This window comes from Dermacentor andersoni, chromosome 10, assembly GCF_023375885.2.
Source record: "Dermacentor andersoni chromosome 10, qqDerAnde1_hic_scaffold, whole genome shotgun sequence".
NCBI lineage: Eukaryota > Metazoa > Arthropoda > Arachnida > Ixodida > Ixodidae > Dermacentor > Dermacentor andersoni.
In genome coordinates, this window is record NC_092823.1 from 79423702 (window position 1) to 79451081 (window position 27380).

The 27380-nt window shown below is 48.7% G+C and overlaps 2 protein-coding genes across 2 annotated transcripts in view; one reads left to right on the plus strand and one right to left on the minus strand.

Annotated features, from left to right (window-relative positions):
• LOC126544117 (uncharacterized) overlaps positions 1–19752 on the plus strand; it is a 32925-nt gene extending 13173 nt beyond the window's left edge. Inside the window, exons 2-3 of the mRNA XM_050191343.2 lie at positions 2905–3104; positions 19193–19752. Of these exons, the coding sequence (XP_050047300.1) occupies positions 2905–3104; positions 19193–19624 (632 nt within the window). The 3' untranslated portion in view covers positions 19625–19752. The remainder of the gene's footprint in view (positions 1–2904; positions 3105–19192) is intronic.
• A 983-nt stretch (positions 19753–20735) lies between these two features.
• Positions 20736–27380, minus strand: part of LOC129380696 (trypsin iota-like) — a 71787-nt gene continuing 65142 nt past the window's right edge. The window contains exon 8 of the mRNA XM_055062459.2: positions 20736–21000. Coding sequence (XP_054918434.1) covers positions 20803–21000 — 198 coding nt within the window. The 3' untranslated portion in view covers positions 20736–20802. The remainder of the gene's footprint in view (positions 21001–27380) is intronic.

A 27380-nucleotide genomic window follows, 5' to 3' on the forward strand; every position in this document is an offset into this window, starting at 1 on the left:
CGATAATTTATTAGTTCCGAAAATACCTAGAAATAAGATTAAGCGAAAAAGACTTAAGTAAGGATGAGAAGAGCTTTACTGGTTGAATTATGATGATGATCTTGTAACTTACATGGTGCTCTGGGAGGCTTTGAAACATCTCTTCTAGCTGTGAATTAAACTTCGGAATTGCTGGCAAGAGCGATAACAGTAGCGTCATGTCACACCTTGAGCAAAATAATAAACACGCCTTTCTGTGAATCAACACCTGCAACCACGCATTGGGTCTTCAATAAACTATGATGATCTATGACATTACTGAATCCGTTTAATGTAGAATGGACGAGATGTCCTGAAAAATAACAAACGCAAGTCAATTGATGAAGAATCCTAATACAAATATAAAGTTTGAAGTTATCAATTCCCGTAATCTGCTATAATATATATTGTCGCTTCAGTAAGTAGTCTTCTAACAGACTCGTTCGCGAACGGCTGAGTAGAATCAAGAGGACGGCCATAATATTGAACAGCTTATTTTGACAAGTGACATCACCTAGTGGTGCTGTTAGCGGAATTTCTAATAAATTAATATGCATTTATTATCGCGTGGTTCGAATTCCACGAATACGTCCATTCACTTAGAGTAATTACAATAGTTAATTATTAATGGAATCAATAGAAATATGAGTTAACTAGTGTAACATTGCCAACTGAACGATTCTTTGTGCAAGCAGTGCCCGCGTCATGGAGGGGATCAATCTGGCTAATTGTAGATGCGCTATCTCTCATATGGGTCTTAATGTGCGTATTAGAAGTACAGAAAAATTACAAAGAACGTTACAGGCTTAGACGTACGCTACTTTACGCAATTATACTCTCCCTTCCCTGTACTTATGAACAAAATAACATCTTTGCAAGTCTATGGAAGCTGTTCATATGCATGTGTTATCAACACCGTCTGGTGAAAGTGAGCCCATAAAATAACTCGGATACTTAGAACTGAACTTTTTATAATGCATAATCAGAGAAATAACTCGCCTGCAAGAGTTCACATGACAGTTATAAATATAGAGGGGTCTGTACCCTCTGTCATGGTACGCGATTGTTCTGGGAAGTATCGTAAGAAGTTCGACAAATAGTGGTGGTCGTTAAGATATATTATTGCATGACTGAAAACGATATCATCGCCAGTGCACTGTGTTTTATAACAATGCACGGTATAGTTGAGTCCGAATGAATTTTAACATGCACCTTAACCTAAATACACGATGGTTCTTGCAGCCCTTTGACGATAGGTTTACTCAGTTGAAGCCCAGCTCTGACCGTGACAGGTTTTCTAGTTTTCCTGCGGCGGTGAAGGGGGGGACGTTTTCGAGCTGCTTTCTTTTACTTTTTTTTAATTGTGAGTAGTTTATTTTGAGCGGTTACTTTTCGTGGCGTATGTCTGTCGCCATGTGTCCGTCGCCGTGTGTCCATCACCGTGCGGACGTTTCCGTGTGGTCATTGTGGAGGTATTATCTAAGGGTGCACTCAGTGCAGTGTCCATTTCAGCGCACACTGATTGAATGTAGCTCGAAGGCGGTAGGACAGGTGCCTATCGCCGCCCGGCTGTCAAGATAATTTAGCGTGCGCTGAAATGGACAACCCACATAGTAGACGTTTACAAAGTACCCCTCCCCCCGTAACAACAAACGGGAGGGTAAGGCAAGGTGGCATAGTAGCATGCGCTTCTCGAATATCGTGTTTAAATTTGTTATGATCCAGAAAGGACACAAGAACGAAAGAGTGCAATAATGTTGCCGTGCAGTGATGTCATAATATTTAAGCTTTCGCTATGAACGTTAAGCATACGTTAACCAATAATAGAGAGTTTAAGAATAGGGGCCCCAAACGTTTTGGGGGCCCCCAAAAAATAGCGTCGAAGCCACTGCGCATGCGCGAGACGCAAACTGCGTTTGGGTTTTCCGTTGGGAACGCTATTTCACCGATTTAGCGGAAGCCCGAATAGCGGCCCCAAAGCTTTGCGTCAGCGAACACGGTGGCACCCATCGAAGCCACGGCTCTAATCTAGCATAAAACTGGGTTGGATTCGGGGTAACGCGTGAAGTTCGCAAGCTAGGAGAAGTGACTGCGATTACCGCTTTCTCTCAACTAGCGTGTGTTATGAAGATTGATTCATTAGACGCCGCTAAATCCGAATTTGATTGTGGATTGTATGGCTCATAGGCCTAATACGGCTTAGCTTGGCTGGTGAAGGCACGTAAAGTTGCTTTGCACAAAACTAAGCGCAACTAATTGTTTGCTGCTTACATAATAACCTCTAAATTGTATTTAAACACGAATACGCGCAAGTCAAAATGACTATTCCTATCATAAAATGGTATATTTTATTTAATTATTTCTGATAGCTTTTCTTTGACGCCGTAGGGGCGCTGTCAGCGCAAGACGCTATCCGCAGACGCAAATCCCTATTCTAAAACTCTTCACTCCTGCGTGCCCCAACGCTAACACCCGCAAAGCTCTTTGGGGCCCCAAACTATTGGGGCCCCTATTCTAAAACTCTCTAATGAATACGTTGAATTTTAAAGGGGATTTTAAACACTCAAGTTTTGGCAACATTTCTTAACGACCATGGCCGAAGCATGCCGGAACGCTTTGATATGTGCGACGTCATACAACGTATTGCCGCTGCAGTTCGGGCACGCAATTGAATATGGGACACTTAAACCTCCATTTCCTTCGCTTACAACCAATTTTGCCCTTTTATTTCATTGCCTATAACCATTCTCTTGCAGGAAAATACACCGAAATTGCGACTTTCGAAAGTATCTCGCCAAAGTCTTCTAATTTTGTGTTACCCTTGATTGTTCCTTTAAGAGGTGCCAGTGGGGAAAAAAAGGCATATGTTGGCTTTTTCTGCTCCAGAGTCGCTGAGGACGCTGTTCGCGAACAAGCGCCGAACGTACCGCCTGGAGAGGAAGAAGATGCGCGACAAGGGCATCCCGGAAACGGCCGCAGCCTATACGGGAAAGTGGCGATACTTTCGAGTTTTGGACAACTTCTTGAGCGGCGTCATGCAGACGAAGGCTTCCAGCGAGTCCCTGGAAGAGCAGGAGACAGAAACGGTAATGAATGTACGACCTAACGTACATTTACTTTACCTCAGGTTCAGCAGAGCTTGTGGCAGCAGAGCATTACTCGCACAGTTTTTCGACACAGGTTAACTGTCGCAGCGGAAGCATGCACCCGTCTCAAACAACACTCTGTTTTCACTTCCCTCAGGCGCCCCACCGCTCCGTTGGGGCGATGATGATGTTTCACCGTCCATCTCTCGGCATAGCGCTTGCTGTCTCCGTCACACAGTCTTTACCCGTCTACCCCGCCTCCCCCCTCAAGTAGAACGTGAACTTGTCGCGGGCATGCCTAGTCGCGGTTCATTATACACTGTCAGCTGGTCAGCATGGACTATCCCGCGACGACGCCTTGTCGTTGGATCTGTCAGCAGGGAGTCATTACCACAAACATTCTTTGTAATCCTATAGGGGTCTGAACGTCTTGGTGCGAGATTCGACGAGACGCCTGTTTCTGCGTTACTTAAAGTATGGCTGCGCAGGAGAACAAAGTCGCCTGGTGTGAGGGCAACTGACCGCCTGTGATTGTCGTAGTATTCCTTTTGTTTCGCCTAAGTGGCAGTTTGGTGTCTCTGAGTTAATTGAATGACCTGGGCAAGGCACTGGCCAATTTCGTTGGAAAGGCAAGGTAGGCCGCGGCAGGTTGCTCAAGGTTGTCCTTGGTGCGCAGCTCTCGACCGTAACACAGGAAGGCAAATGTATAGGCACCAGGCGCAGAAGGAGTTTCGACCAGTGGCGCCTTCATGTGGCAGTGCCACGAATGTAATGGCATGCGACGGCCAGGCCGGACCTGGCTGGACGCAGCAGGCTTTGCCGCTGGCTACGTTGATTTAATATGTTCCGTCCTTATTTTTCAGCTTTCCGTTGCTGAAATACTTCATCAAACCAAATCAGGGGCTCTAAAGCGTAAAGCTATTCCAAACTTTTATATTCCAATTCTGCAGTCAGCCTTTACGATCGGTCAAAAAAATTTCGGGCCACCCGCACTTCAGCTGTCTGTCACGCGACGTCGCGAAAACCACGATAGCTCCTCATCTGATGTGACGAGTCCACAATGTTTAGGCCTAACAAAAAACAAATCTTACTTCTGACTAGCCATCTGGTATTGGTCAAAAGTTTTCGGGCTGTGCCCACTTCGCCTGTCGGTCACGCGACATCACAAAACCGCGAAAACTCACAAAGTGACGTGTACGAGTTAATGATGCATTAATATGCCGAACAAAACTGAATTTTTTCCTCGATAGCAAGAGACTGCCCAGTTACAAAAGGAATAGAAGATGTCTGCCCGCCGATCGCTCAGGCATTGGCTACTTGGAGCGGTCCGAGAGAATGGGTTTATTTGCATATAGTAAACATGTTTGCCCGGCAGTATTACGTTATCTAGGCCTTTCCGCACGTATGCGACATCGCCCTGCGAACTCATCTTTGCTGAGGATCCACTTTAGCGGTATTCTTAACTTTCCGTTGCATGCCGCCGTGATTTTCGACCAGCCACCGCACGCAAAGTAAAGGGTAGCGGACCAATCGCAGACGCCGGCACAACTTCCTCATCTGTTTATCTATTTTGACTGCGTTCGCTCAGCCCCATCGAAACCATCTCCACTTGAGCGTGCTCCTCACCTCTTGTCGGATAAGAAAAACTATAAGATAAGAATTAGATACAGCAATCTGAATCGCTTTGAAAAAAAAAAAAAAAAGTGACTGCGTATAAACCAGGAGAGCGTTTGATTGGGGTATTCAGACAATACTGCAGGCCACCGCCCGGAGCTTGCGTCAGGAGATTGGAATAAAAACAGATTGGAATAACTTTACGTCTTAGGGCTCCTGAACACACATGGGTTTGTGAGTCCACGAACAATTACTGAAACATGACTGAAGCTAGTTATGCCATTAACTTCAACCGTTTTCTTTATCGCGGCTTCACCAGATGGAACTGCGGAACGACTGAATACGCGCGGTCTGTAGGCAACAGTACGCACAGTGCTCAGAAATCGAGAAGCGATGCTCGAAGCGCATGGTCGACGGCGCTTTATCCGCCGACTGTATGTGCTGGGGACATCGAGCTGATGCATCGGGGCATACAATGAGTGCGAGAACTTATGTGACGCATTGTGACTGCATTTGGTCTCACGGCAATCACCTAAGCTCACCTGTGGCGCAGAAAAGAAAAAAGACGGTGGCAGACGCATGCACCGAATAGTGCGTTTCAATTGCTGAGCGCTGTACATTTCCAACGAAAATGTACAGTGCGCAGCAATTGATCTAGCAGTTCGAACATTAATAAAGGAGCCGTTCATACGCAAGAGCTTCGTGTCCCACGGGAATTGCCTGTCTTCGTCTCCGCAGCTATAACGGCTCCGGAGCTAGGGCTACGAAGGTGAACACTCAGATTTGTATAAGCCATTTTGCCGTCATATCAGTGCACCAGTCTTCCTTTTTGGGGTATATATTTCTTTCCTCGCGCTTCCTAACTCTAGTTGCATCCGGTACATAACTGATTTCTGTTCGCAAACGCACCTGTGTGTTCACACTTGCCGCCACCGGCGGCTCTCATCGTGCTAAGCTGTGTGAAACGGACCATGACTGAAGAGTGGATTAGTTTCTAAGATATTAAGAATGCGAAGCATTGCAAAGATAAATATAATTTCTACAGACGGGGAACAGGAACTTATCGGCACATGTGCAATCGGCAAGTCTGCTCAAAAAAACAAAGAAGGGAGACGTGCGCCTCCTTTTCTTTGTCCATAACTTTAGAGCACAGCTTTTAGGCGCTCATTCCTGCGTTGACCGTTGGCATCGGCGTAACCGAGCGAACAAGTATACAGCGAAGCATGAAAGAGCCAACGCGGAGTGCAGCGGGACATGAAAGAAGGCGATAGCAATGAAAGTTCGAAGAGGAAAGCGGAGGAGGATGGTGCAGCTTAACCAGAAGGCGGAGGAGGCGGGTATGGCGAACAGGGGCTCTGCGGCGACGAGTCCTACGTTATGGCGCCAGAGTAGTGCGTAGTCGTCTGTTCACCGATGGCATGCGGAGAGCGTGTCGATCACTACGATATATAGAACCAAAGTGCTGCATGGCGGCTGCTGTGAATCGCGCCCACGCGTAACCCACGCGCTGCCTCGCGGTCTCTCGCTTAGCGAGGCAGCCGCGCCACATTTCACTCCGTTTGGAAAAGGCCACCTGAGACAGATTTTCCGCGCCGGCCACTATATCGCGAATTGAAAACCCTTACAGGTTTCGCATTAGGGAGAATTGTAATCGACAGCGAATTTTCTACTCCCTAAAGAAATGGCACAACCTGAGCCTAACCTGAAGACAGTACAATGTCTCGCAGCATTTTGTAGCGTTCAACTATAGGAAAAGGACTGGGGAATGACAGCCCACCCCAAAGGCGGGGGGTGCAGTTTTACAGTGTCCCAAAGCATTCGCTGCCATTAGGCGAGAATGGGATAAACTGATACGCTCCTGATCGTGACGCAAGGCAGAAAGTCATTCATTCTAGTGGGCGAGTGGAAGCCAGAGTGCACGCAAGTGATGTAGCTACTGCTATGTGAGAGGCGACGCATACGTGCCAATCATGTTAAAGAAGTGTAATACAGTCTAACGCCTTTATGACGAAGTGCTTGGGGCGTCCTAAATCCTTCATGATAGTCGCGCAGCGCACGCAACAGGGACAGAGCTTACAGTTCGCTCTGTTTTATAAAGATGTGCTCTACTGTACCCTGCGTATACGGTTGGTACACTGAGCTGCTGTGTTGCATCAAGGGTATGATCCCCACCGTCCTTGCGGCTACTGATCGAACGGCACACACTGCTGCTGGAGCCGAATAATACACGCGCAAATCAAAATGTAATCGCTCATGACCACTGCGGTCACTCTGGCAATCTTTATATTCTTCTAATAAATACTTCGTCATTGTTTGATGAACGACAAAATCAGAACACTCTTCGCGCACCGCTTCAGCAAGAGCGAAAGCCTTTTGGCTCAATATCTCCCATGCAAAGCCCTGAAAGGGCACAAACGCGATCATGAAGGCCATTTTTGGCAAGAACGCACCTTTTCGAAGTCGAAAAAAAGAAACCACAACGTCGACACCGACCCTCATTTTCATGAAGAGAGAGAGAGAGAAAATAATGCAGAGAAAGGCAGGGAGGTTAACCAGAGGTAGTTCCGGTTGGCTACCCTGCGCAGGGGGAAGGGTTAAGAGGGATAAAAAGAGAAACAGAGTGGAAGGGGGAGATAGAAAGAAAGGGAGACAAGCACGAACAAAGCGCGTACACTACAGAACGGTAGGGGGCGGCATTCTTGCATTCATGAAGAAACGCATTACGTGAACGTCGCCGTGTAGTTGCGATGGTGTTGTGATACTTGCAGTGACCCAACTTGACGTCAAAAATGGTTCATTCACGAACGGCAGATGCCCGTTGGCTGCTGGGGCACATTCCCAGTGGCACACCCAGTGACTCCATGATACATACCCAACGGTATGAGCAAAAGGAGAACAGGGTAAAAGCGGACCCCATCGTTTCGACAAGTAGACTTTTGTTTTTCATACATATGGTACGTGTGCATATTGTACATTTTCCATAAATAATCGGTCAGTTTTCTTAGTGATCTTTCCCTATTTAGATAATTAAGTACGCGACGGTGTTAACGTGCACAGAAAATAACGTCTGGGACATAAATGCTGGATATGAACGTCCTAGCTTGCCCCGGTGTGCTCTATTGGTGGGGTGCATTTGCATCGCTATTTGCACTAGCTTTCAACTTTATACTTGCCTTGCGTAATAAATGCGGCCTGCCTCGCGCAAGTGGCCACCTTTCTCAAAAGCAGACATAGGAAAATTCCTTTTCCGGTACGTCAGACCTTAAAACGTGCAGTGCGAAATCACTGGAAGCACCATGAGCATCTTCGTCCCGTCGTCTGCTTCACATGCTAGTGAAGGCTTCTACTTCTGCTCACATGCCGCCAGGCTTCTGCTGTTCGCGGCGCTATTCGCTGACGCGCCGCTGGCGCCTTACGATGGCCGACCGGTGTCTGAACCCTGTCACAATGCTTTGTGCGCTGCGGAGAGCAAGGGCAATTCGCGGATGTGAGAGTCCCACTCCCTCTGGTTTGAGGAGTAGTTCATTAAGCATTCTTCCACTGTACCGTTGTGGCGTTTTATGATCTGTCCAGCGGAGTGGTAAAGCACGGTTTGGCGGTGTTTTATGCCCGTTTCCTTTAGGAGGCCCTTCTGAAGCGCCCTTCTGAGACGCCCGTTGTAGAGGGACATTGCTTCTGGCACGCCCTGCCGGTAGAAGACTTGCCGCATAGACTCGACGATATTTTGTCTATTAGCGACTCGTACACGAAGCAATGCAGTATACTTTGTGAACCTCGTGAACTTGTCAACCACCACCAGCATGTACTGGTGGAGCCGTGGTGTGATTGGTAACAGTCCAATGACATCTACACCTAGTGCCTCCATCGGTGCATTGGCCCACTGGCTGCTCATGAGGCCTGCTGGCCGTTGGCGATTTGCCTTGGAGCGCTGGTAAACTTTTCATCATGTGACATATTCAGATACGTCTGTTCGCATACCCTGCCAAACAAAGCGAGAGGAAGCATGCTGCAATGTCTTGAAAAAGGTACATGTGCACTGCTCGGCTGGTCGTGCGCCATTTTCGGCACCGGAGTCCACTATGCACCGGTAGCCAAAGCACCTTTTCGTTTCCTCTGTGATGAACGAACAACCCAGAACACTCCAGTTCTGTCGAAGAAGCCAAGTCCTTAATTAGGCGTGACTATGGGTTGTTGTTCTCTGTGAGCGTTGTGCCTTGCTTGACGCTTTTCAGTTTAGCGAACAGTGGATCACGACCTAGCTGCTCAATCAGGCGTTCTATATTGTTCAGAAGAGTAACATTGTCTCTCATAGGTGGAGTGGTAATTGTCTTGAACGGGATGTGTTGCTCAGGCTCTTGGACGGTAATCGGTAACAGTGCTTTAGGTGGAGTCTAGCTTGGGGTATCTGGACAGTTCAAGGAAACTCTCCTAAGGGGATCTGCTGGATTGTTAGCAGGTCCCCCTCTGTGTTTGATCTCGCAGTTATTACCTTCCAACCTGAGGACCCACCGCTTGACTCTTGACGAGGCTTGATCTGCATGAAACATCCATGACAGAGAAGAATGGTCACAATGTATTTCGAATTCCGTGAATTAGAGGTAAAGCCTGAATTTATCGACTGTCCAGATCACTATCAGGAATTCCCATTCCGTAACACTGTACTGCTTTTCCGCTCGGTGAAGGCCTTGCTTATATTTGAAACAGGTCTCAATTCCTCAAGGCTTGGCTGAAGTAGCACAGCTGCTATTCTGATATCACTGTCATCTGTCTTTACCACAAAAGGCCGGTTGAGGTCAAGGAGGTTCACTACGGCATCATGGCCCAGGGATTGCTTTAGACGGGAATGCGCTTTTTTGTGGTTGGTTCACTTGCAGGGTGCATCTTTCTTCGAAGACTACTTAGGGGTTGGGCTGTGAGAGAAAATACAAATATAAAGCTTCGCTAATACCCCGCGAGGCCGAGAAACGGTTGCAGTTGTTTGACTGTTGCTTGATGATCGAGGGTAGTGAAACACATCAAGCACTTTGTTTTCATGAGGTCTATCTACACCGCCCAGGTGAAATATGTCCAAAGGACTTGAGTGAATGGTGACAGAGTAGGATCTCGTCTGGGTTAATCGTCAAGCGTGCTGCTCTGATACGCTCCAGTACACATCGAATATGTTTCACGTGATTATCCAAGGTGTCTGAATAAACCAGGATTTCGTTGAGTAATGCCATTTTCAGGTTTGTTATTTCTACCATCCAAAACGTCGTCCATCAGTGTTTCGAAGGTTGCTGGCCCGCCCGCCACTCCGAAGGGCATCCTAATGAATTTGAAGCTGCCCTGGTGGCAGATAAATGTGGTCTTGCAGTAATACTGTTCGCACACTGGAATCTAGTACAAACCTCTTGCGAACATCAAAATCTGAAAACCATTGTGCTTGGCTCAACTGTGCCAAGAGCCACTCGGTCCTGGGCATGGGATAAGCAGGAACCTTTGTTCGGCTATTCAGTCGTCGATAATCGATGGCAGAGGCGGAAGCCGCCATCGGGAGCACTGGTCTACTGACTGGTGCTCGAGCGATGAGTTTTTGCTCTAGGTGATCACGGAGGCAGTCATCCATAATGGCATGTTTCTTAGCATTGAAAAGCAAAGCTTGCAACTTACATGTAGGCTGCCCCAGTGTCAATTCCATGTTCAGCAAATGTCGTACGCACAGGGGTAATTGTAATAATTAGGCTGAAGACCTCAAGCGCTTGCGCCGCACATAGATGTACATTCACCTAAGCCGCCATATGAGCAGGGTCGGTGGCTGTCGGGACTTCAGAGTTGACCATAAGCTCAGGTTGATCGGCAAAGATTGCTTGCAGGTCGCAGGATTCTTCGCTATCTAGCTACCCTTTAACTCTTGCTGCTCTTCCGTTGACGAAGGGTACCATGCACAGCGGTTCAGTCCCAATTGTCGAACCTACAAGTGCAATAAAGAGCCATATTGCGGTACTTGTCAGGAAGTCCATCCCGAGTACGACGTCTTTACAGAGATCGGACGCACACAAGAAACACTATCGGCGGGGGCCTGCCGCTCAGTACATCTTGCATCGGAGCGAGGTAGTAGATTGGGACCAGCCCGTGACTACGCAGAGTGTGCGTACCTCTCTTTTATGGCTGGCTCCTGGGGTTTCAACGGTCAACGTGGCTTGTTGTCCCAGAAGGCTGACACGAAAGCCCGCGTCAACGAGCGCCTGGAATGGAGTTGCTCCGATGTGCATATCGAGAAGGGGTTCCTTTCTGCCGGCAGTAGTCGTAACCTGGAGAGTGCTGTTGTAGGTGCCCGCTGGCGTAGCATCCATACCGTCGCATGTTTCCCAAGTACTGATTCTCTGGGCATTCAGCCCGCACGTGCCCCAGTTGATGGTACTGAAAACACCTGGGCGGCGCTTTTTGACTACACGTGGCGCAATGGCGGCCAACATGGCCGATCACTCTGCAGCGCTGGCAGTGGATTCGTGTGTTGGGCCGCTGCCAACGAGTGGCCGGTTGCAAGGCGTGAGCCATCGGCTGCGTCAGCGTGAGGACAGTGGAGGCTGGACGAATGTGATCCCGAAGATAGGGCGGTTGGACTGCTGCGCGATCCGAAAAAAAAAATTGTGATAGGCGTAGTAGCGCCATAGTGACAATCACCGACATAGGCTGCGGTCCGAGAGCGTTAGCGGCTGCCCCGTGCGGTCGGAATGCCAGATGCCTTGCAACCTGATTTGATGGTGGTGGCGGTGATATGTACAGCCATCGCCGCGATGCTCTTTCTACCAAGCCATCTGGCTCCGTCGCGAGCTCCTTCAAGGCCGTAAATGTTGACCGTTCTGCGTGGTTTTGTAGCGGCAGGTTTATTTCGCGCTGGAGCTTTTCTTCTTCTGGTACGGTTTCACCGGTGCAGTCGTAGTATGCTGATATTACGTAGCTGAACTCCTTCAGGTTCTCCTCTGGATTGTGGGTGCGTTGTTGGAGGTCTTCCTTCAGGCGGCGTTTCGAATCGATTGAAGCGAACTCTGCGCCGTGAATTCTTTGCATGTGGTGAAAACGCCGACAACGCGTCACGACAGCTTAGCACAGCCCTCGAAGACAACCGGCACCCCGTTACTGAGCCTTTAGGCTGTGTCAATTCCCGACACCAGGCAAAAGTTCTTGAAACGTTCGAGGAACACCTCCAGCGACTGTAGGTCGTTGAAACCCGAGAAACTCGGTGACTCTCTTTTGACGTATGGCATGGAAATCACAGAAGGCGGCTCCGACACTGCGACCGGGCCTACTGACGTGGTAGTCACTGTAGCTGCCATCACTCGTCGCCGCAACAGGGAGGCGACCTGTTCACTCTGGATGGGCTGTCTGGTTGACCAGATATTGCACAACCTCCTCGAGAACTTTATCTATTGCAATCCCGGACGATCCCCCATTTGTGAGGGAGGAAGCGTGCACAGAACGTTTCGGACAACACTCATTATTCACTTCCCTCAAGCGCCCCACCGTTACGTGTTGGTGATGATCACGTCTGTGCATCCGGTTGCGGCATCTCTTGGCCTTGCAATTGTGCGCCACACAGTCCTTATAGGATGATGCATCTGAGCGAAGGTATTGAATCAACACGATGATGAACAGCGACCTTCAGAATTGGGCTTAGGCCGTTCACACGGGAGACGTCAGATCAGACAAGTATCAATGGGGATGATGGAACTACAAGGATTTCTACGAGCTAAGAGCGCATGCACAAAAGCAGCGTGCAGGAAACTGCAGACCGAAAAAGAGCATACGCGAAGCATGTCTCGTTTGTTCGTTTTCTGCCTGTTGTTTCCTCCGTGCATCTAAACTAGCGGCACATATTGCGCAAACACTCCAGAGTGGTGGTAATAAAGCGTAATGCAGTGTTACAAATTATAGTAGAGTATTATAATGTAGCATGATGTAGCATTCTAAATGGGAAACAATTCCCAGTACATTCCGTGCAAGGAATGTCGTGAAACCTGCTTCAATGAGTAATCAGAGTGGATTCTGTGTCAAATGACGATGGGGATGGAAACATGTGCAGTCCGGGAATGAACTGTGTCCGTAGTGTAGTTTTTTTTTTTTTTTTTTCATTTTCCAGAACCACTGAATCCTCATCTCCTTCGCTGTGCATAGTAGCATGCCTGAGGACACATCTCTAACGCAAGAATCTATGGACATTCAATGAAGAGCTTTTTCCTCTCTAATAATTATAATTGAAAGTGGCGGACTTCGCACTCAAACATGTTATGGCCTTCAAGAATTTCTATTTATGCGGCTCATAACGCTTGATTTACAAGTATGAAGGGTCATCCTGACGTGGCTCGGCAAGCATGTGCTATCCCTGGTTGAGAGAGGGCTGCGCGTACTCAAATATTGGAGGTTAAATGGCGACATACAGGTTGGATGGTTAACTTGTGGAACATGAGCGCAAATAAGCTTGGCGCAGGGCGTCTTCCGCGAATTTGGCCGTTGCCCAAGCTGCTCCAAAGTTTTGTTTAAAATTTTTTTTGTATAGTCCGAGGCACAGAGGCCTTTTGCTGTACTGGCGCGTCCTTCCCGTTTCTGCATATGGTGTTTAGATTACTTTTCTTATTACAAAAAATCTAACGTACAGGGTTAACGTAATTGCCCTCGAAATACTGAGGACGATACATGTACAGGGAATACGACACAGAGAATGACCGCTTTTGAGGGGACGGAGAACTCGTTTTATTGCGATAGCAATTGAACATGCGGTCGTGGCGCCGTCTTCGTCGGCGGCGTTGGTCTGCTGTCCCGCGATCGATGGCGCATGCGCCGCTCACGCGCGGAGTGTTAGGGGGTCTTTAAAGACCCGGAATGCGTTTCGTTACATAGGCAATGCTCGCATGAGCGCTGCTCGCACGCGTGCGCAAGCACACCGGTGTTCCTGCTGACCTGCTGTGCGCATGTACTGATCCTGATCGGTACGGCCAGTAAACTTCAAGCTCACGTTTTCTAGTATTTCACTGGGCACTGACTGACGCCCACAGTTTCCCGTCAGCATTCTCTCGTGCGCTATCGAGGTGCGACGCCTCCAACGTCGCTTGCGGGACTCCTAATCACGCCTGCGTTGCGATATGCCTGGTAGGTATCAGGCTTCTGTTCCCTCTGGCTCGCTGCAGTTGACTTGCTTGTTGCGTCGCGCCAGTATGTCGCACCCACGTAGAGTGAAAAAACCCTTCCTAGGAGTTCAAGTGGAACGCTGTACCTTGCTACCTCGGTCAATGCTTCGACCTTTGTGTGGAGCTGGCAATCCTTTTAACAGGATAGCGTTAAGCGCCCCTGTCGGGAAAAAATTCTGTGGTGTTTAGAAAAAGTTTATTTCGACAAGAGACGGCTTCTTGCGTCAGACATAGTTTCGCAAAAAGAATACAAGTACACAAAAATCAATCTGAACCACAGTCCCGTAGGCCCTCCGCGTGGCACAGAGGCGTTGCTGAGATAATTGATTTCCTCCAAGTAAAACGCGCCAGAAAAATTGTAAAGTACGACCTAAACACAACCTACATACGTGATGGCGTCGGATTGTAATTTGAATATACGAGAAAACACAATTCTGTTACACCAAAACTCAAACACAAACCCCTTTTCCAGCGTTTCTACCATTCATAGAGCGGTGCGGAGTGCTCGGTAGCTTGCAACAACACCAGCTAGATGGCGCTGGCCTCTGCGCATCCGAAAGAAAGCTGTGGTTGTTGGGAAGCGTGACAAGCACTCAGGGAGCTTAAGGGCTATGTAAATGTTTTCTATCTTCTGACGAGCTTCATCAGCCCAGACATTCAACCCGCTCAGACTCAAGATCGATGCTCGATTTGTTGACAAAAAAAAAATCGGGGCAGAAACTCCACAGGGGAATAGTCATTAAGTGCGTAGCATTGTTTGGAATCATTACATATGAAGTTTATAATCTACCCTTGAATCCAAGACGCCCGCATATTAAGAGACAAGCAACTCCAAGGAATACTACGCAGACTATGACGATTTCTCCATTAAACTCGTTTTCACAACCAGTATTGTGGTTGGTCAATCAAAGAAAGGTGGTTATAGTCCTTTTCTTTCTCGAATATTTGCACGCCGGTGTGCTAATATGTGCATATGTAAAGTGTATAACAGCTGTGTATTACCAGTACTCACGTACGGGGCAGAAACCTGGAGTCTTACGAAAAGGGTTCTACTTAAATTGAGGACGACGCAACGAGCTATGGAAAGAAGAATTATGGGTGTAATGTTAAGGGATAAGAAAAGAGCAGATTGGGTGAGGGAACAAACGCGAGGTAATGACATCTTAGTTAAAATCAAGAAAAAGAAATGGGCATGGGCAGGACATGTAATGAGGAGGGAAGATAACTGATGGTCATTAAGGGTTGCAGACTGGATTCCAAGGGAAGAGAAGCGTAGCAGGGGTCGGCCGAAAGTTAGGTGGGCGGATGAGATTAAGAAGTTTGCAGGGACGACATGGCCGCAATACTACATGACCGGGGTAGTTGGAGAAGTATGGGAGAGGCCTTTGCCTTGCAGTGGGCGTAACGAGGCCGATGATGATGATGATGTGCTAACCTGAGTTTAAAAGCGCACCCTTGAGAAGCTTTTGTCTGTTGCAGCGGACGCAATTCTCTGATTGCTTGCGTTTTCCGTGCGTACATTGCCCGCGCCAGCTCTCGTCGGTCTTGTAACCGTACCTCCGTATGGGCTGCGTTTCGTACAAGTCTTTTCGCCCCATTTTGGGGTATCCGTTTTTCGTCTCTGAGCAGTTTCTTGGGGAGCGGCATACTGAAAAAATGACAATCAAGGTACACGAATTTGGCTGAACTTCGTGCTTGTGGTCTGAAACATTCTTGTGGCTTTTTCATTACGTTTTGTCTGCCGTCATTGCCCTAGATTTCAAAGAATTTTGTACTCGTATAAATGCACAGGACGCTATGAACACGCATAATCACGAATAATTGCAATGTTTCAGCCTGTCGGAGCGGCTAAATCGAAACGCGCCAGGCATCTCGACAAGCTCGCTTGACCGCGAGAAATTCCTAACGGTGTTCTAGCCTCTTGTCGACGCATGCTTCCATGGCGTAACCTCTTATATAATAAATAAATTGGCAGAGACATTTAAGATTATTTGCATGTGGGAATGCGCAAGCACTATAGTTCGTTTGGTGAAATGTCTTTTCTTTTTCTGTGCGTTTTCTGTCCGCGCAACGTCTCGCCTGCGTTCTAACTGCACCTCGGAAGGCCAAATCAAAACGCGCCAAGCGTCTCAACGCGCTCGCTTGCCCGCGAGGAGTTCATATGTCGAAGAGCCGCTCAGCGCACTTCCATTCAAAGTTATTTTTATAGGGCTTTTTATTTCATACACTCATTTCAGACAGTCATGACGTGGCGCCACCTCCTGCCCATTGGCAGCACCGCCACGTGTGCAATAACGCACGCATTGGCCACACCTTTAAGGCACGTTTACACCGAAGGCGGAGCGGACAAGCGGATCCGCTTGGCCGGATCGCGCACGGACTGATTTTTTCCGCGCGGACAAGTTGGCCGCTTTGGCCGCAGCCAATCAGAACCCGACACGGCGGAAGCGGTGGTGAACGAATGTAAACGAATGTCTTTCTCTGGGCTTTTCGCTTCTGTTCTTGAAAAGCATCAAAACGGCAAGTTGGGCCAGTTGTTACCATTCATAGTAAGGTCTGTTACAGCGCAACACAAAACAAGGACAAAAGAAGGTATAAAACGACGACACGGCGCCGTGTCGTCGCTTTATACCTTTTTTTGTCTTTGTCTTGTGTTGCGCTGTAACAGATCTTGAAAAAGCGACTAGACAAGTGGCGAGTAAAATGCCAACGATCTCGTCTTCTTCGTCTGAGCTCATCAGTTTGCAGAAGTAGATATCGGACGGGAGCGCACCAACCCACGATGAAAAAAATATTGAAAGTGCGCGTACGAACCCAGAGTGCCGCGAGATGGCGGCACGTCCCTGAAATTGCGGTAAACAAAAATTGCGAAATTGGTAAACAAAAATAAAAGGCAAAATAAATAGCTGAGCATGGTGGCAACTGCCATCACCCCGTTTCAAAGGGGACGCTCCTACCTTCCATCCATCCATCCATCCATGCTAAAGAAATTTCGAGATGCCCCGCCTTCCCGGCGGCGCGGGCGCTCGCCTCCTCGCCGCTTTGAAAATCCGCTAGTCGGCTTAAACGCTCCGCTTTCGGTGCGAATGTGCCTTTAGTCAACGAGAACTGTGTAGCCGCAATGGCATCGGGATTCCTTCGTCGGCTCTCGCGTGCGTCAGATGCTGGGGATCATGTGCTCTCTCCGAGCGGTGTCACTGGCCAAAGACCGTGGTTCTACTGTTTCTGCTGAGGACTGTCTGAGCTCTGGCAGCGCCTCATAGATCGCAGGGCTGTGTACTCTGCATCATGACGTCATGGTACTTGGACTGAAATTTCTAATGGCAAGCCTGGCATTATGGATGCGGGGATGTCAAAATCACCGTGGCTTACTCGGAAGCGCCCCCACTGGATTCTATGGCAGTCGGGCAAAGTAGCATGACGTCACGGATCGAAGTGCACCGGCCTTGTGCTTCTAGGAGGCGTTGGTTCTGGGCGCAAGGCGTTTACGGGTACCGAACGAAGGAGCCAGGAGTTGAAAACACTCATCCTCTTAGACTGTTAGTTTGCGTTGAGAAAGTCTGCATGCAGTTTTAGCAGCTATGCTTGGTTGCTCTGTACAAGGCGTTCCTTTCACGGCAAGAACATAATGACCGGTATGATTTCATTCCTATAGCACCCGCCGTGGTGGCTTAGCGGATACGGCGTAGCGCTGTTAAGCAGGAGATCAAATCCCAGCCACTGCGACCGCATTCCGATGTGGGTGAAATACAAAAATCTTGCCTTGGGTGCCCGTTAGTGATCACCAAGTGGCCCAAATTACTCTGGAGTTCCCAACTATACGGCTGTGCCTCATAATCAGGCAATGATCTCCAGAACGTAAAGACTCAGATCTGAATTTTTTTATGGCGGGAAAAACTATACGGCCACTCCAGCCGCATGCACACACCCACCCCGCCGCCGTTTTCATGCTGCCCTCCAACAGCGTATGCGCAGGTCGCTCGAGGAGTGTTAAAAGGTCTCCAGAGATGAGCAGTGTGCGTGTTTGGCTGCAAAACGGATGAAGCAAAGTGGGCGCTCCGTCAAGGCTCAATCGTGTGAGGAGTGAAGCAAGGGCAGCGGTCTGCGTTCCACTGAAGGCATGAGCGTTGTCAGCAGGCACATTATAAACACTGTAGCGTTACTACTGAGCTTCTGTGTGTATGCTGTGAATATGAGCAGTAAGCATCAAGCTGGCTTTATTGGATGTTTGGCTGGACGCTGACTATCGCCAAAGACTCCATCGCTCTCATATCGTGCCGCATTGAGATGTGAGGACTGCAAGACCATGGATGACGCTGTTCATCAAGCCAGCGTTGTGAGACGCCTGGTAGCTGTCAGGGCACTGTTTCTTCTACCCAGCAGGAGCTGTCTTGCGTGCTATGGCGCGCAAACGCGTCGCGGCGGCGCAGGGTTGGAATACCACCCGAGAGGTTCGAGCGCAACACTAAGCCTCGATGTTATCTTTTTTTTTTAATCAGAACATGTGGCGGGGCTAGTTGGTCAAGCATGTTTTTTTTTTCTTTCTTAAGAACCAAACCTCGCTATGAGGAGAACGTAGAAATTTTTTTCGAGTTTGTACTTCTTCTGTTTCCATTTATTTTCACAGAATTCCTAGGCAAGGAAGCTCCCAAGTATATTGCTTAAGCACAAGAGAAAGCCATAGGGCATAAACAAAGGAAACACTAGCACGCATGCATAGATTTGCATGTAGCGCGTCCATGTAGATTTGTATGTACAATTCCACGCTTGCTTGTTAGTTTGTTTCTTATGTATTTGAAAATAAAGCTCATTCGTGAGTAATCGCTTTGTGTGTTCACCTCCATTCTGTCCTGTGTCTCTCTATTGCGTGGCAGTTAATTATGAATCAACGACCTGTAGACCGACCTTCTATTCTATTCCCAAGCCTGTGTATTTTTTTAATTGCGTCAGGAAGCCCGAAGCCAACGTACCAGATGATGTTTAGGTAGGGACACTGCCCACTCATATGATAAATTGTCATCAATTCACCTGATAAATTGTCATCGGTGCCCGTCCGATTGTCGAGCGCCCACAGCGGTAATCTGTCGGTGGAGCGGTGAGCTCTAGCAGAAATGAAAAACTAACTCTAGCCATTTGTTTATCTCAGGCAAAGCCCTACAGCATTCCCCTCTCTTTATGCGTAATGACATCGCACTATAGTTAAGGAGGCAGGAACCTTCTGTACTGTTGATTGTCATGTTCATGCGCCTATTATAACGCCAGAAGTTTGCATTACGGAGCTCTTTTTAACGCTTTCTTGCGTTGTTGCAGGCCCAGGAAGGCTTCGAGGAGGTTCTGCTGCCCGATGACTATGGAGACGAGAGCCAGCAGTTCCACATACTGGGCGGTAGCTCAGTCGCGAGTACCCGCGCATCGTCACCCGAAGTTGTTCAGTCTCAGCCGGAAAGTTCCAAGCGACGACGTGACCCCGAACCGGCGCCCACGCCATCGCGCCTGTGGTCGGCTGAAAACTCTAGGCGGCCAGGGGAGCCCGAGTCCAGTACGTCGCCGTACGAATTGTGGGCGCAAACCCAGTCTCTCGCCAGAATAGCACGTGCCGTTGAGCAGAGCATCGATGCGGATGACGCAGCGGGACATTTCGGAAAGACAGTTGCGGCGCTGCTTCGACCGCTAAACGGTAAAAGGCTTGTGAAGTGTCAAGCGGAAATACTGGCTGTGATCGAAAATCATCTCGTTGAATGAGGGACGCATGACCCGTGTTTCATTTTCAGTTGATCTGCTACCTCGGATACTGCGCCCTGTGAACATGTCATTTTCTTCGCTCGAGGATAATAAAAAGAAAACACGAACTGGGAGAAACCACAAACACAGAGTGGCCAATCGAAGTTTCATTCTTGACATGTGCATGCAAAGAACGACTGAGCAAGCGTTCTTTTCTGAACTAAGATAATTTTGAGAAACCGCCGGCGCCATTAAGCAGCATTCCTGCTACAAGTAAAATACTAGTGAATAAGCCTGCGTTCGAGAGTCGTACTTATTTAGAAGAAATTCTGGGGTCGGCACTACTTTCGAGCTCACAGTTCTTCAACATCGCGATGAAATTCATTGATTTTATGTTGAGGATGTGGAAGGACGCGAAATGTTGTGAAGAAACTACAAGAGCGGAAAGAACAACAGTCCCAACAGCTGAACAAGTAACGTGCTGCGCAATATACATCAAGAAGAGCGGATGGAGAAATAAGACACAGCGCCCGTGTCCTATCTCTGCCTCCGCTGTTGCTGTATTTTGCGCAGCACGCTACCTGATCAGTACGTACACACTAGTTGGCAACAAAACACTTCCGATGTAACTGTCGCGAAATTTTGAAAGGTCTTCTTCCGTACCTTTTTTTTTGGTATTAGCCATTATAGCTTAAAATAGGCACCAATTTCAGTAATCGGTGCCAAGGGCGACTAACTTGGGGGTCGCACGTGGAAGGAGGCTTATGGCCGGTACGGTAGGTCTATGCCGTGTGCAGTACAATTCGCACTTCCGCCGTGATCGGAATCTCATCCCCTGAAAGGCGTCTTTAGCGGTCGTCATACATGAAGGCGCTTGTCAATCTCCTTCGTTTAAGCGTCCTAGATAAACGCCTCTGTGTACGTGTTTTCCTTGCCGTCTCGCTGCTTTTCTGTGCGTTGGCTTCACTTCTCTGCGTTGCTTTTCCGCTTTGCCTTTCTACAGTGTCGGGTGACAAATAGGGTAGGCTTAACTTACCTTTCGCCTCTCTGCCTTTCGCATCTGCTATTTCTTCGTCTCTGTGAGTGGGCCTATTGCGAACTTAAATACGTGTCTCCAACTCGCCGAAAGACATTCCCGCTTTAAAGATTTATTCTAGTCACAGCACCACACATGGCGTGGCTATACTTCATCGATGCGCTCATTCGCGAAGTGCCTTGTAGTTTTCGACAGAATTCAGTGACCCGCCGATCCACGATGAGAAAACGTCCACGCGGGTGTAGATGCTCGGGTAGACGCGGCCTCCCAGGTTGGCGCATGATGTGGAGTAAGACAGCAGGCCGACCAGGTAGAAGCGGCCGCTCACCGCCGCCGCCACTGCTGCTCCACCAGTGTCACTCTGCAGGTTGAGAGCGAATGACGTGGAGTAAGACAGCAGGCCGACCAGATAGAAGCGGCCGCTCTCCGCCGCCGACACTGCTGATCCACCAGTGTCACTCTGCAGGTTGAGAGCGAACTGTACTGAGCGATTACCGAAGGATAATGCAAAACTAGGAAGCCCTCAGCTGATAATTTCTGTTTATTTATTTCCTTTTGCGAACATCAGGATCACTGTCATTATAGACGAGAGTGCTGCGTACTAAAGGAATGCACGTATCATTTCTTTTGATTTGGGGTTTTCACGTACCAAAACAACGTTCGGGTGACGAGGCACGCCGTAGTAGAGGGGATCCTGATGATTTTGACCCTTTGGGACTGGGGTTACTTAAGGTGCACAGGGTGCATGGTAACCAAACCTCTTCGCATTCCAGAACCAGCGGAATGCGGCCGCCGCGAACGCCATCGAACTTTGCGATCTCGAGCTCAGCAGTGGAACGCCATAGCCACTGGGCTCCCGCATACAGGTAAAATTTGAACCTGGTAACCATTACAAACTAAAGTAGTACAGATGCAGTAATGGTTGAAAAAAGAAAGCTTATTAAGCGGCGATGGAGGGCTTAAAGTTAGCTTTTGAACCATTGCACGAGAGAGAGAGAAATAAACTTTTATTTGAAGTAGTGATTTGTCATTCGAGGTGGGAGGGTCCCTTATTCCAGGAACCCTCTGGCTTGGATCGCCCTCCGGGCCTGGGCGACGAGTTCGCGCTGGTCGACCAGGTCCGGCTTGGAGATCGCAGTCTCCCACATTTCAGCGAGGAGGTTTGGGTCTGCGTCTGTTGCTATTAGTTGGGGCGCTGTGATATTTGCTCGGGCGTTCTTGCATTGCATGAGGAGGTGCGCCAGGGTGTCTGGCACGTTGCAGTGTGGACAGATGTAACTGTATAGCGTCGGGTGGAAATGATGCAGTAAGCTTCCATGGGTAAAGGTATTGCTCTGGAGTCGCCTGTAGTCGGTGCCTTCGTTTCTTGTTAGTTTTGGATGTGGTGGAGGGGAGACCCTGCGTCCAAGCCGATAGTGTTGTAGCAGTGCTTGGTAAGTTAACGGCATTGTTTCCGTTTCCTCCTCTGATTTGGGTGAATGGGACCTGTCTAGAATATCGTGCGGGGAAGCCTGGTTGATGCTTGCGCGGGCCGCGGTGTGTGCCGCTTCATTCCCCTCGAGTCCCTCGTGTCCCGGAACCCACATGACGCAGGTGTAAGGGGAAGGAATATCACCACGTTTCAGTAAGTTGATCGCTTTGATGGAGATCCTGCCCTTCATGTAGTTGCGTGCCGCTGTTTGAGAGTCGGTGAAGACCACTATGGCATCCTCGCTTGTATGGGTGGCGAGTGCTATAGCGGCCGCCTCAGCTGTATCTGCGCGTTTGGCGATAATTGTCGCCAACGCCAGTGTCGTCCCCCTGTAGTCTGTGACGCTGATGGCGAAGGCGTTTCGGCCCGGATACTTGGCTGCATCCACGTAGCGCGCCTGCGGGTCGTTACGGTGCTTGTGTCTGATGGCGTTTACCCTGGCGAGCCGTCTGCCTCGATGGTGTTCTGGATGCATGTTCCGAGGGATCTGAAGAACTTGTAGACATTCTCGCAGCTTCGATGTGATCTTTTCCTTGCGTTCTCCGTCGTGTTCTAGATTGGCTGCGTATCCTGTGCGTCGGAGAATTGCTCGGCCTGTGGTTGTGAGCTTGAGTCTCTCGATCTGGTTGATGAGGTGCGCTTCCGCGAGTTCTTCCCAGGAGTTGTGAACTCCCATGCGAAGCAATCGGTCAGTGGAGGCGGTTGTCGGTAGTCCTAGGGCGAGCTTCGTGGCCTTTCTTATTAGAAGGTTTAGCTTTTGCTTCTCGGCTGTCTTCAGGTTGAGGTAAGGCGTTCCCTATGTAATACGGCTGTAAAGGAGGGCTTGTACCATTTGCTAAGTGTCGTGCTCTTTGAGGCCACTGCGGCGATTGGCCACCCGCCGTATCAGATGAGTAAGCTGTGCCACGGTGTTGTGTAGCCTGGGGAGTGTCGCGGAGCCGGATCCGTCCTTGTGTATATGGACCCCGAGGACTCGAAGTGAGTCGACCTTCGGTATTGGGACTCCCTGAAGAAGTACTTGTGGGTCCGGTGGGTCGTGGCTTGGAGGCCGGCCCCGGGTGCCTGCCCCGAGTACTAACAGCTCGGATTTATCTGGAGCACAGTGGAGGCCGCAAGTGTTGAGGTACCGTTCGATGATGTTGACCGCCTCCTGAAGACGGGCGTCCTGTTCACCCGTACTCGTGCCTCTCGTCCACAGTGTGATATCATCTGCATATAGAGCATGGAATATCCCTGGGACGGTGTCTAGGAGGCGGGGAATCTTGAGGAGGGTCACATTGAAGAGGAGTGGCGAGACTACCGAACCTTGTGGCGTACCCCTATTAGGTAGGTGAAATGTCTTGCTCCGGAGGTTGGCAATCCCCACCGTGGCCGTACGGTTGGTGAGGAAAGCGCGCATGTAGGCGTATGTTTTGGCACCGCAGCCGATATCTTCTAGGTTACGGAGAATGGCTTCATGGCTCACGTTATCAAAGGCGCCCTTTACGTCTAGCGCTAGAATGGAAGACTTGCTGTGTTTGATCAAATGGTCAAGAATATCTTCCTTTAGCTGGAAGAGGACGTCCTGCGTGGAGAGTATCTGGCGGAAGCCGAACATGGTGTGCCGATAGCGATCGCTTTCCTCGAGGTGTGTGGTGAGCCGCTCGTTGACCATGTGTTCAAATAGTTTCCCGGCGCAGGACGTAAGGGAGATGGGGCGGAGATTTGATTTGGAGATGGGTTTGTTTGGCTTGGGTACCATGGTTACCTCCGAGTGTTTCCAGGCTGTTGGTAACTCGCCCTTAATCCAGCAGTCGTTATAGTACCGAAGGAGAACCGTCAACGCCCGAGGGGGTAGCTGTCGAAGGTGCTTGTTGGTGACTCTGTCTTTGCCCGCGCTCGTATTGCGTGTTAGCCTAGAGAGGGCCGCCTGCAACTCTGCCTGTGTGAAAGGCCGATCTAGCTCTTCGTTCGGCGGTCCTTGGTACTCCCTAGGGGGGGAAAGGTTGGGGGCAGTGGTTTGCGGGTTAGCTGAGCCGTGTAGCTTCGTCTGAAGTTCTTGGAGTAGTTGTTCCTCTGTGCCGCCATAGTTGTGGATTAGTCGGTGAATTGTATGTCTTTGTTGGGTTTTGGTGTGAGTGTCGTCAACCAGTAATCGAAGTATATGCCAAGTCTTCTTTGTGCTGAGAGTCCCTTGAAGTTGGTTGCAGAAGGATCGCCAGTTTTGACTCACTAGCTGTTCAGCGTACTCCTGTGCCTGCATGCTTAATAGGGCAATTCGGCGCTGGAGCTTGCGGTTGAGCTTTTCGCGGCGCCATCGTTTGAGGAGCGATCGCCGAGCCTCCCAAGAAAGGGGCACGGGTTCACGACACCGCACAGCAGCACGGTTTTACTTTATGGAATGACCTGCTCCAACCCACCCGAGTGGGCAACAGCGTGTCGAGGGACACCAATCCTGACCTCACGTTCACTCGAGACGTGCGAAAGGCCACGTGGACCCGACTCCCGGACACGCTAGGGAGCGATCACCACATAATTCAAATCGAGATTGAACAATCTCACCGTGCGCACAAGACAGGAAAGGCGCGACTCACTGACTGGAATGCGTATAGGAATGAGCTTGACAACGATTCGGACATCGAAGACGTTGAAGCTTGGCTAAACGGTATCATAGGTGCGGCTGACGCCCACACCAGGACGATTCAGCTACACGAGGACAATCCGGCGGTCGATAACCATTGCACGAATATTTATAAATATTTGGAGTTCATGTATCTCGTCGTTTTATGCACATATTCTAACTTTCATTAATATCGATCAAATAGAGTGGAAGTTGTATCTGACATACGGACAAATTAGGCATGTAAACTTAGGAAGACAATAATTTTGGAAATAATGATGACACTGATTGTTTTTGTTGGCGCCTTCTAGGGGGCTATAGTGCAGGATAAGGCTAGTCGTGTGTTTTTCAATGCATTCTTGTAAAATCTCACCACTTTTAGCCTAAATTTCATTGCGATCTCAATTATATGAACACTCCGCGCAGATTTCTGCTGTCGCCGTCGCCGTGATGTTCCGTATACAGTGCAAACACGATGAGATGGTCACCGCGCGTTGTGCTGTATGTGCGAGTGAAGGCTTGCGAGTGTCAGTCGATGATGGCGGCTCAATCTCGCGAGCGCAAGAGGCGAAAGCGGAGACGAAGGGCGCGAGGAACCGGAGAGAAGGTGGTGCAAGGGCGGGCGTTATACTCCGGCGACTGCTGTGTACGGCGTGGCCATGCGGGTGCCCTATCTTGGAAGCGATCTGCGATGTGTACAAAGTGCACCGAGTGCTGACAGCTTCGTATGCGCTGTGCTTTCGACGCTTAGACCGCGTTGAAGCGAGTTGCAGCTCGAAGGTCAATTCGCTCGCTGCTGCTGCCACGCTTCCTCACTCCAGCGTTCTGACTGCAAGTTTCCGCAGTCATCGAGTGAGATGTATTAATGTTTACCTTTGCGCGCGTGCCACCGAGCTTGTTAAGTTAGTTAGTAAGTGAATATTTACAACTTTAAGTAGCCGAAAAAACTGCTATCCTTACTTCGTATAACAGTCTACTTATTGGCTATCGCAATCAATGCTCCGCCTTTCGGAAGAAACTGCGATATTTTCTTTTTTTCGTTCTCGCTATATGTTAGACATACAATAAATTACTGTGTTAATAAAAATTTAGAAATATAAAGTACGTCGTCTTGTTGTTGACAAATCTCAGCCCAGAAATTGCTTTATTAGGAGGTTTTGGAAAAGCTGTGTGGAAATGATCGTTTTCGCAAATGTGTTGTTCTGTCAAAAGGTGCAAACTCAGAAAAATGAGCTCAAAGATTTCAGAACACGCTAGTTCATTTAGAGACCAAGAATAATTTATTAAAGTGACCTGCTTCATAGTCTGGACCCTCCTTTTCAATTTGAGCTTGCTCTGCGGCAATTGCTTCAAGTCGTCCTAGCTTATTTTTTTTCAGCTTTTTTCAGCGATAATTATGCCTTTCTCATTTAGATTTTACTCGGCGGTCTGCTGTGATCTCGATAAAATGTATCCCATGATTAAAAATTGTGAAACAAACTAACGCGGGCATTCACTCCGTGTTCGGTTTCTTGCCCGCTCTGCTATATGGAATTCATGGGCGCTCTTGAAGGCGAGATCGCGCCATATTTAGGAGTAGAGAATTAATTTTCTTTTTTTTTCTACTGCGCAGGTTACAGCCAAATTTGGAGAGGAGCGTCCGTTGTACACTTCGAGGAATCAAAATAAACAACAATTGAAAATGCGTTTTCATGACGTAAATAGCCATTCAAGCCCCGCATTTCCCCTTAAGTTAAAACGAACAAGCCACCGCATTAAGAAATGCATATTAACTCTAAGCACATTCTTGACTGGATCTAAATGACGCCTGTCGTGAGCGCGCCGAAGGAGCGCAATGAGTGTTCAGAGTACGTTCACGCCAGGCGTCACTTATATGAAGCGAAGCATGCACTTCAAGTTAAGATGCGTTTCTGAATGTGGGAGTCGAACCCACAATTCTTTTTTAATTACCTTATAATAGAGTATCTCGAGGAATGAAAACTTGAGACTGATTAATTGTCAATTTCACCCATTCGGTAAGGTGCTGCCATACCCGTGAAGTCCGGGGTATAAAGAATTAAAAGCACGTTTCCGTTCTGCATGACATGTTCCCGCATTTTTTTGTATAATCAAAAAGCAAGGTGAAACGTACTTCGGGGGAAAAATTCTTTCCTTGGGCAGGATGGGGTTCCAATATATGTTCATATTTGAGACCAGGGGCGAGGAAAGTGGCCGGCAAAAATCTTCAGTTATTTTCGTGCTAGCGGTACGATTGTAGTTACGGCAAATAACACAAGCACACTTATGTTAGGCTGGCTCGAGGGCAGAATTTACTATATCAGTTCTGGTATTCTAAATCGAAGCTGCATATTTGAATTTACTACGGTGAAAGTTTCAGCACAAGAATTTTTAATGAAACAGCAAAGCAAGAAGACTTTCCACGAATGTATCCTGATTAGTGGTTAGCGATGCTAATTATTTTGCTGGTATGCAAAGACCGTCTAAGAGACGTTGTGAACGTTGCGGCAGTGGTATGACGTAACTGACTCAAGAGCAGATTGATGTAGCGAGTAAAAAGTAGGAGATGTATGAGTGTGGGAAACAGGTAATACCTTACCTTTAATCGTGTTAAATTCCATCTTCTATACGTTATAACTGTTGCAGATAGCGGTAATGTCATCTATAAGTACAG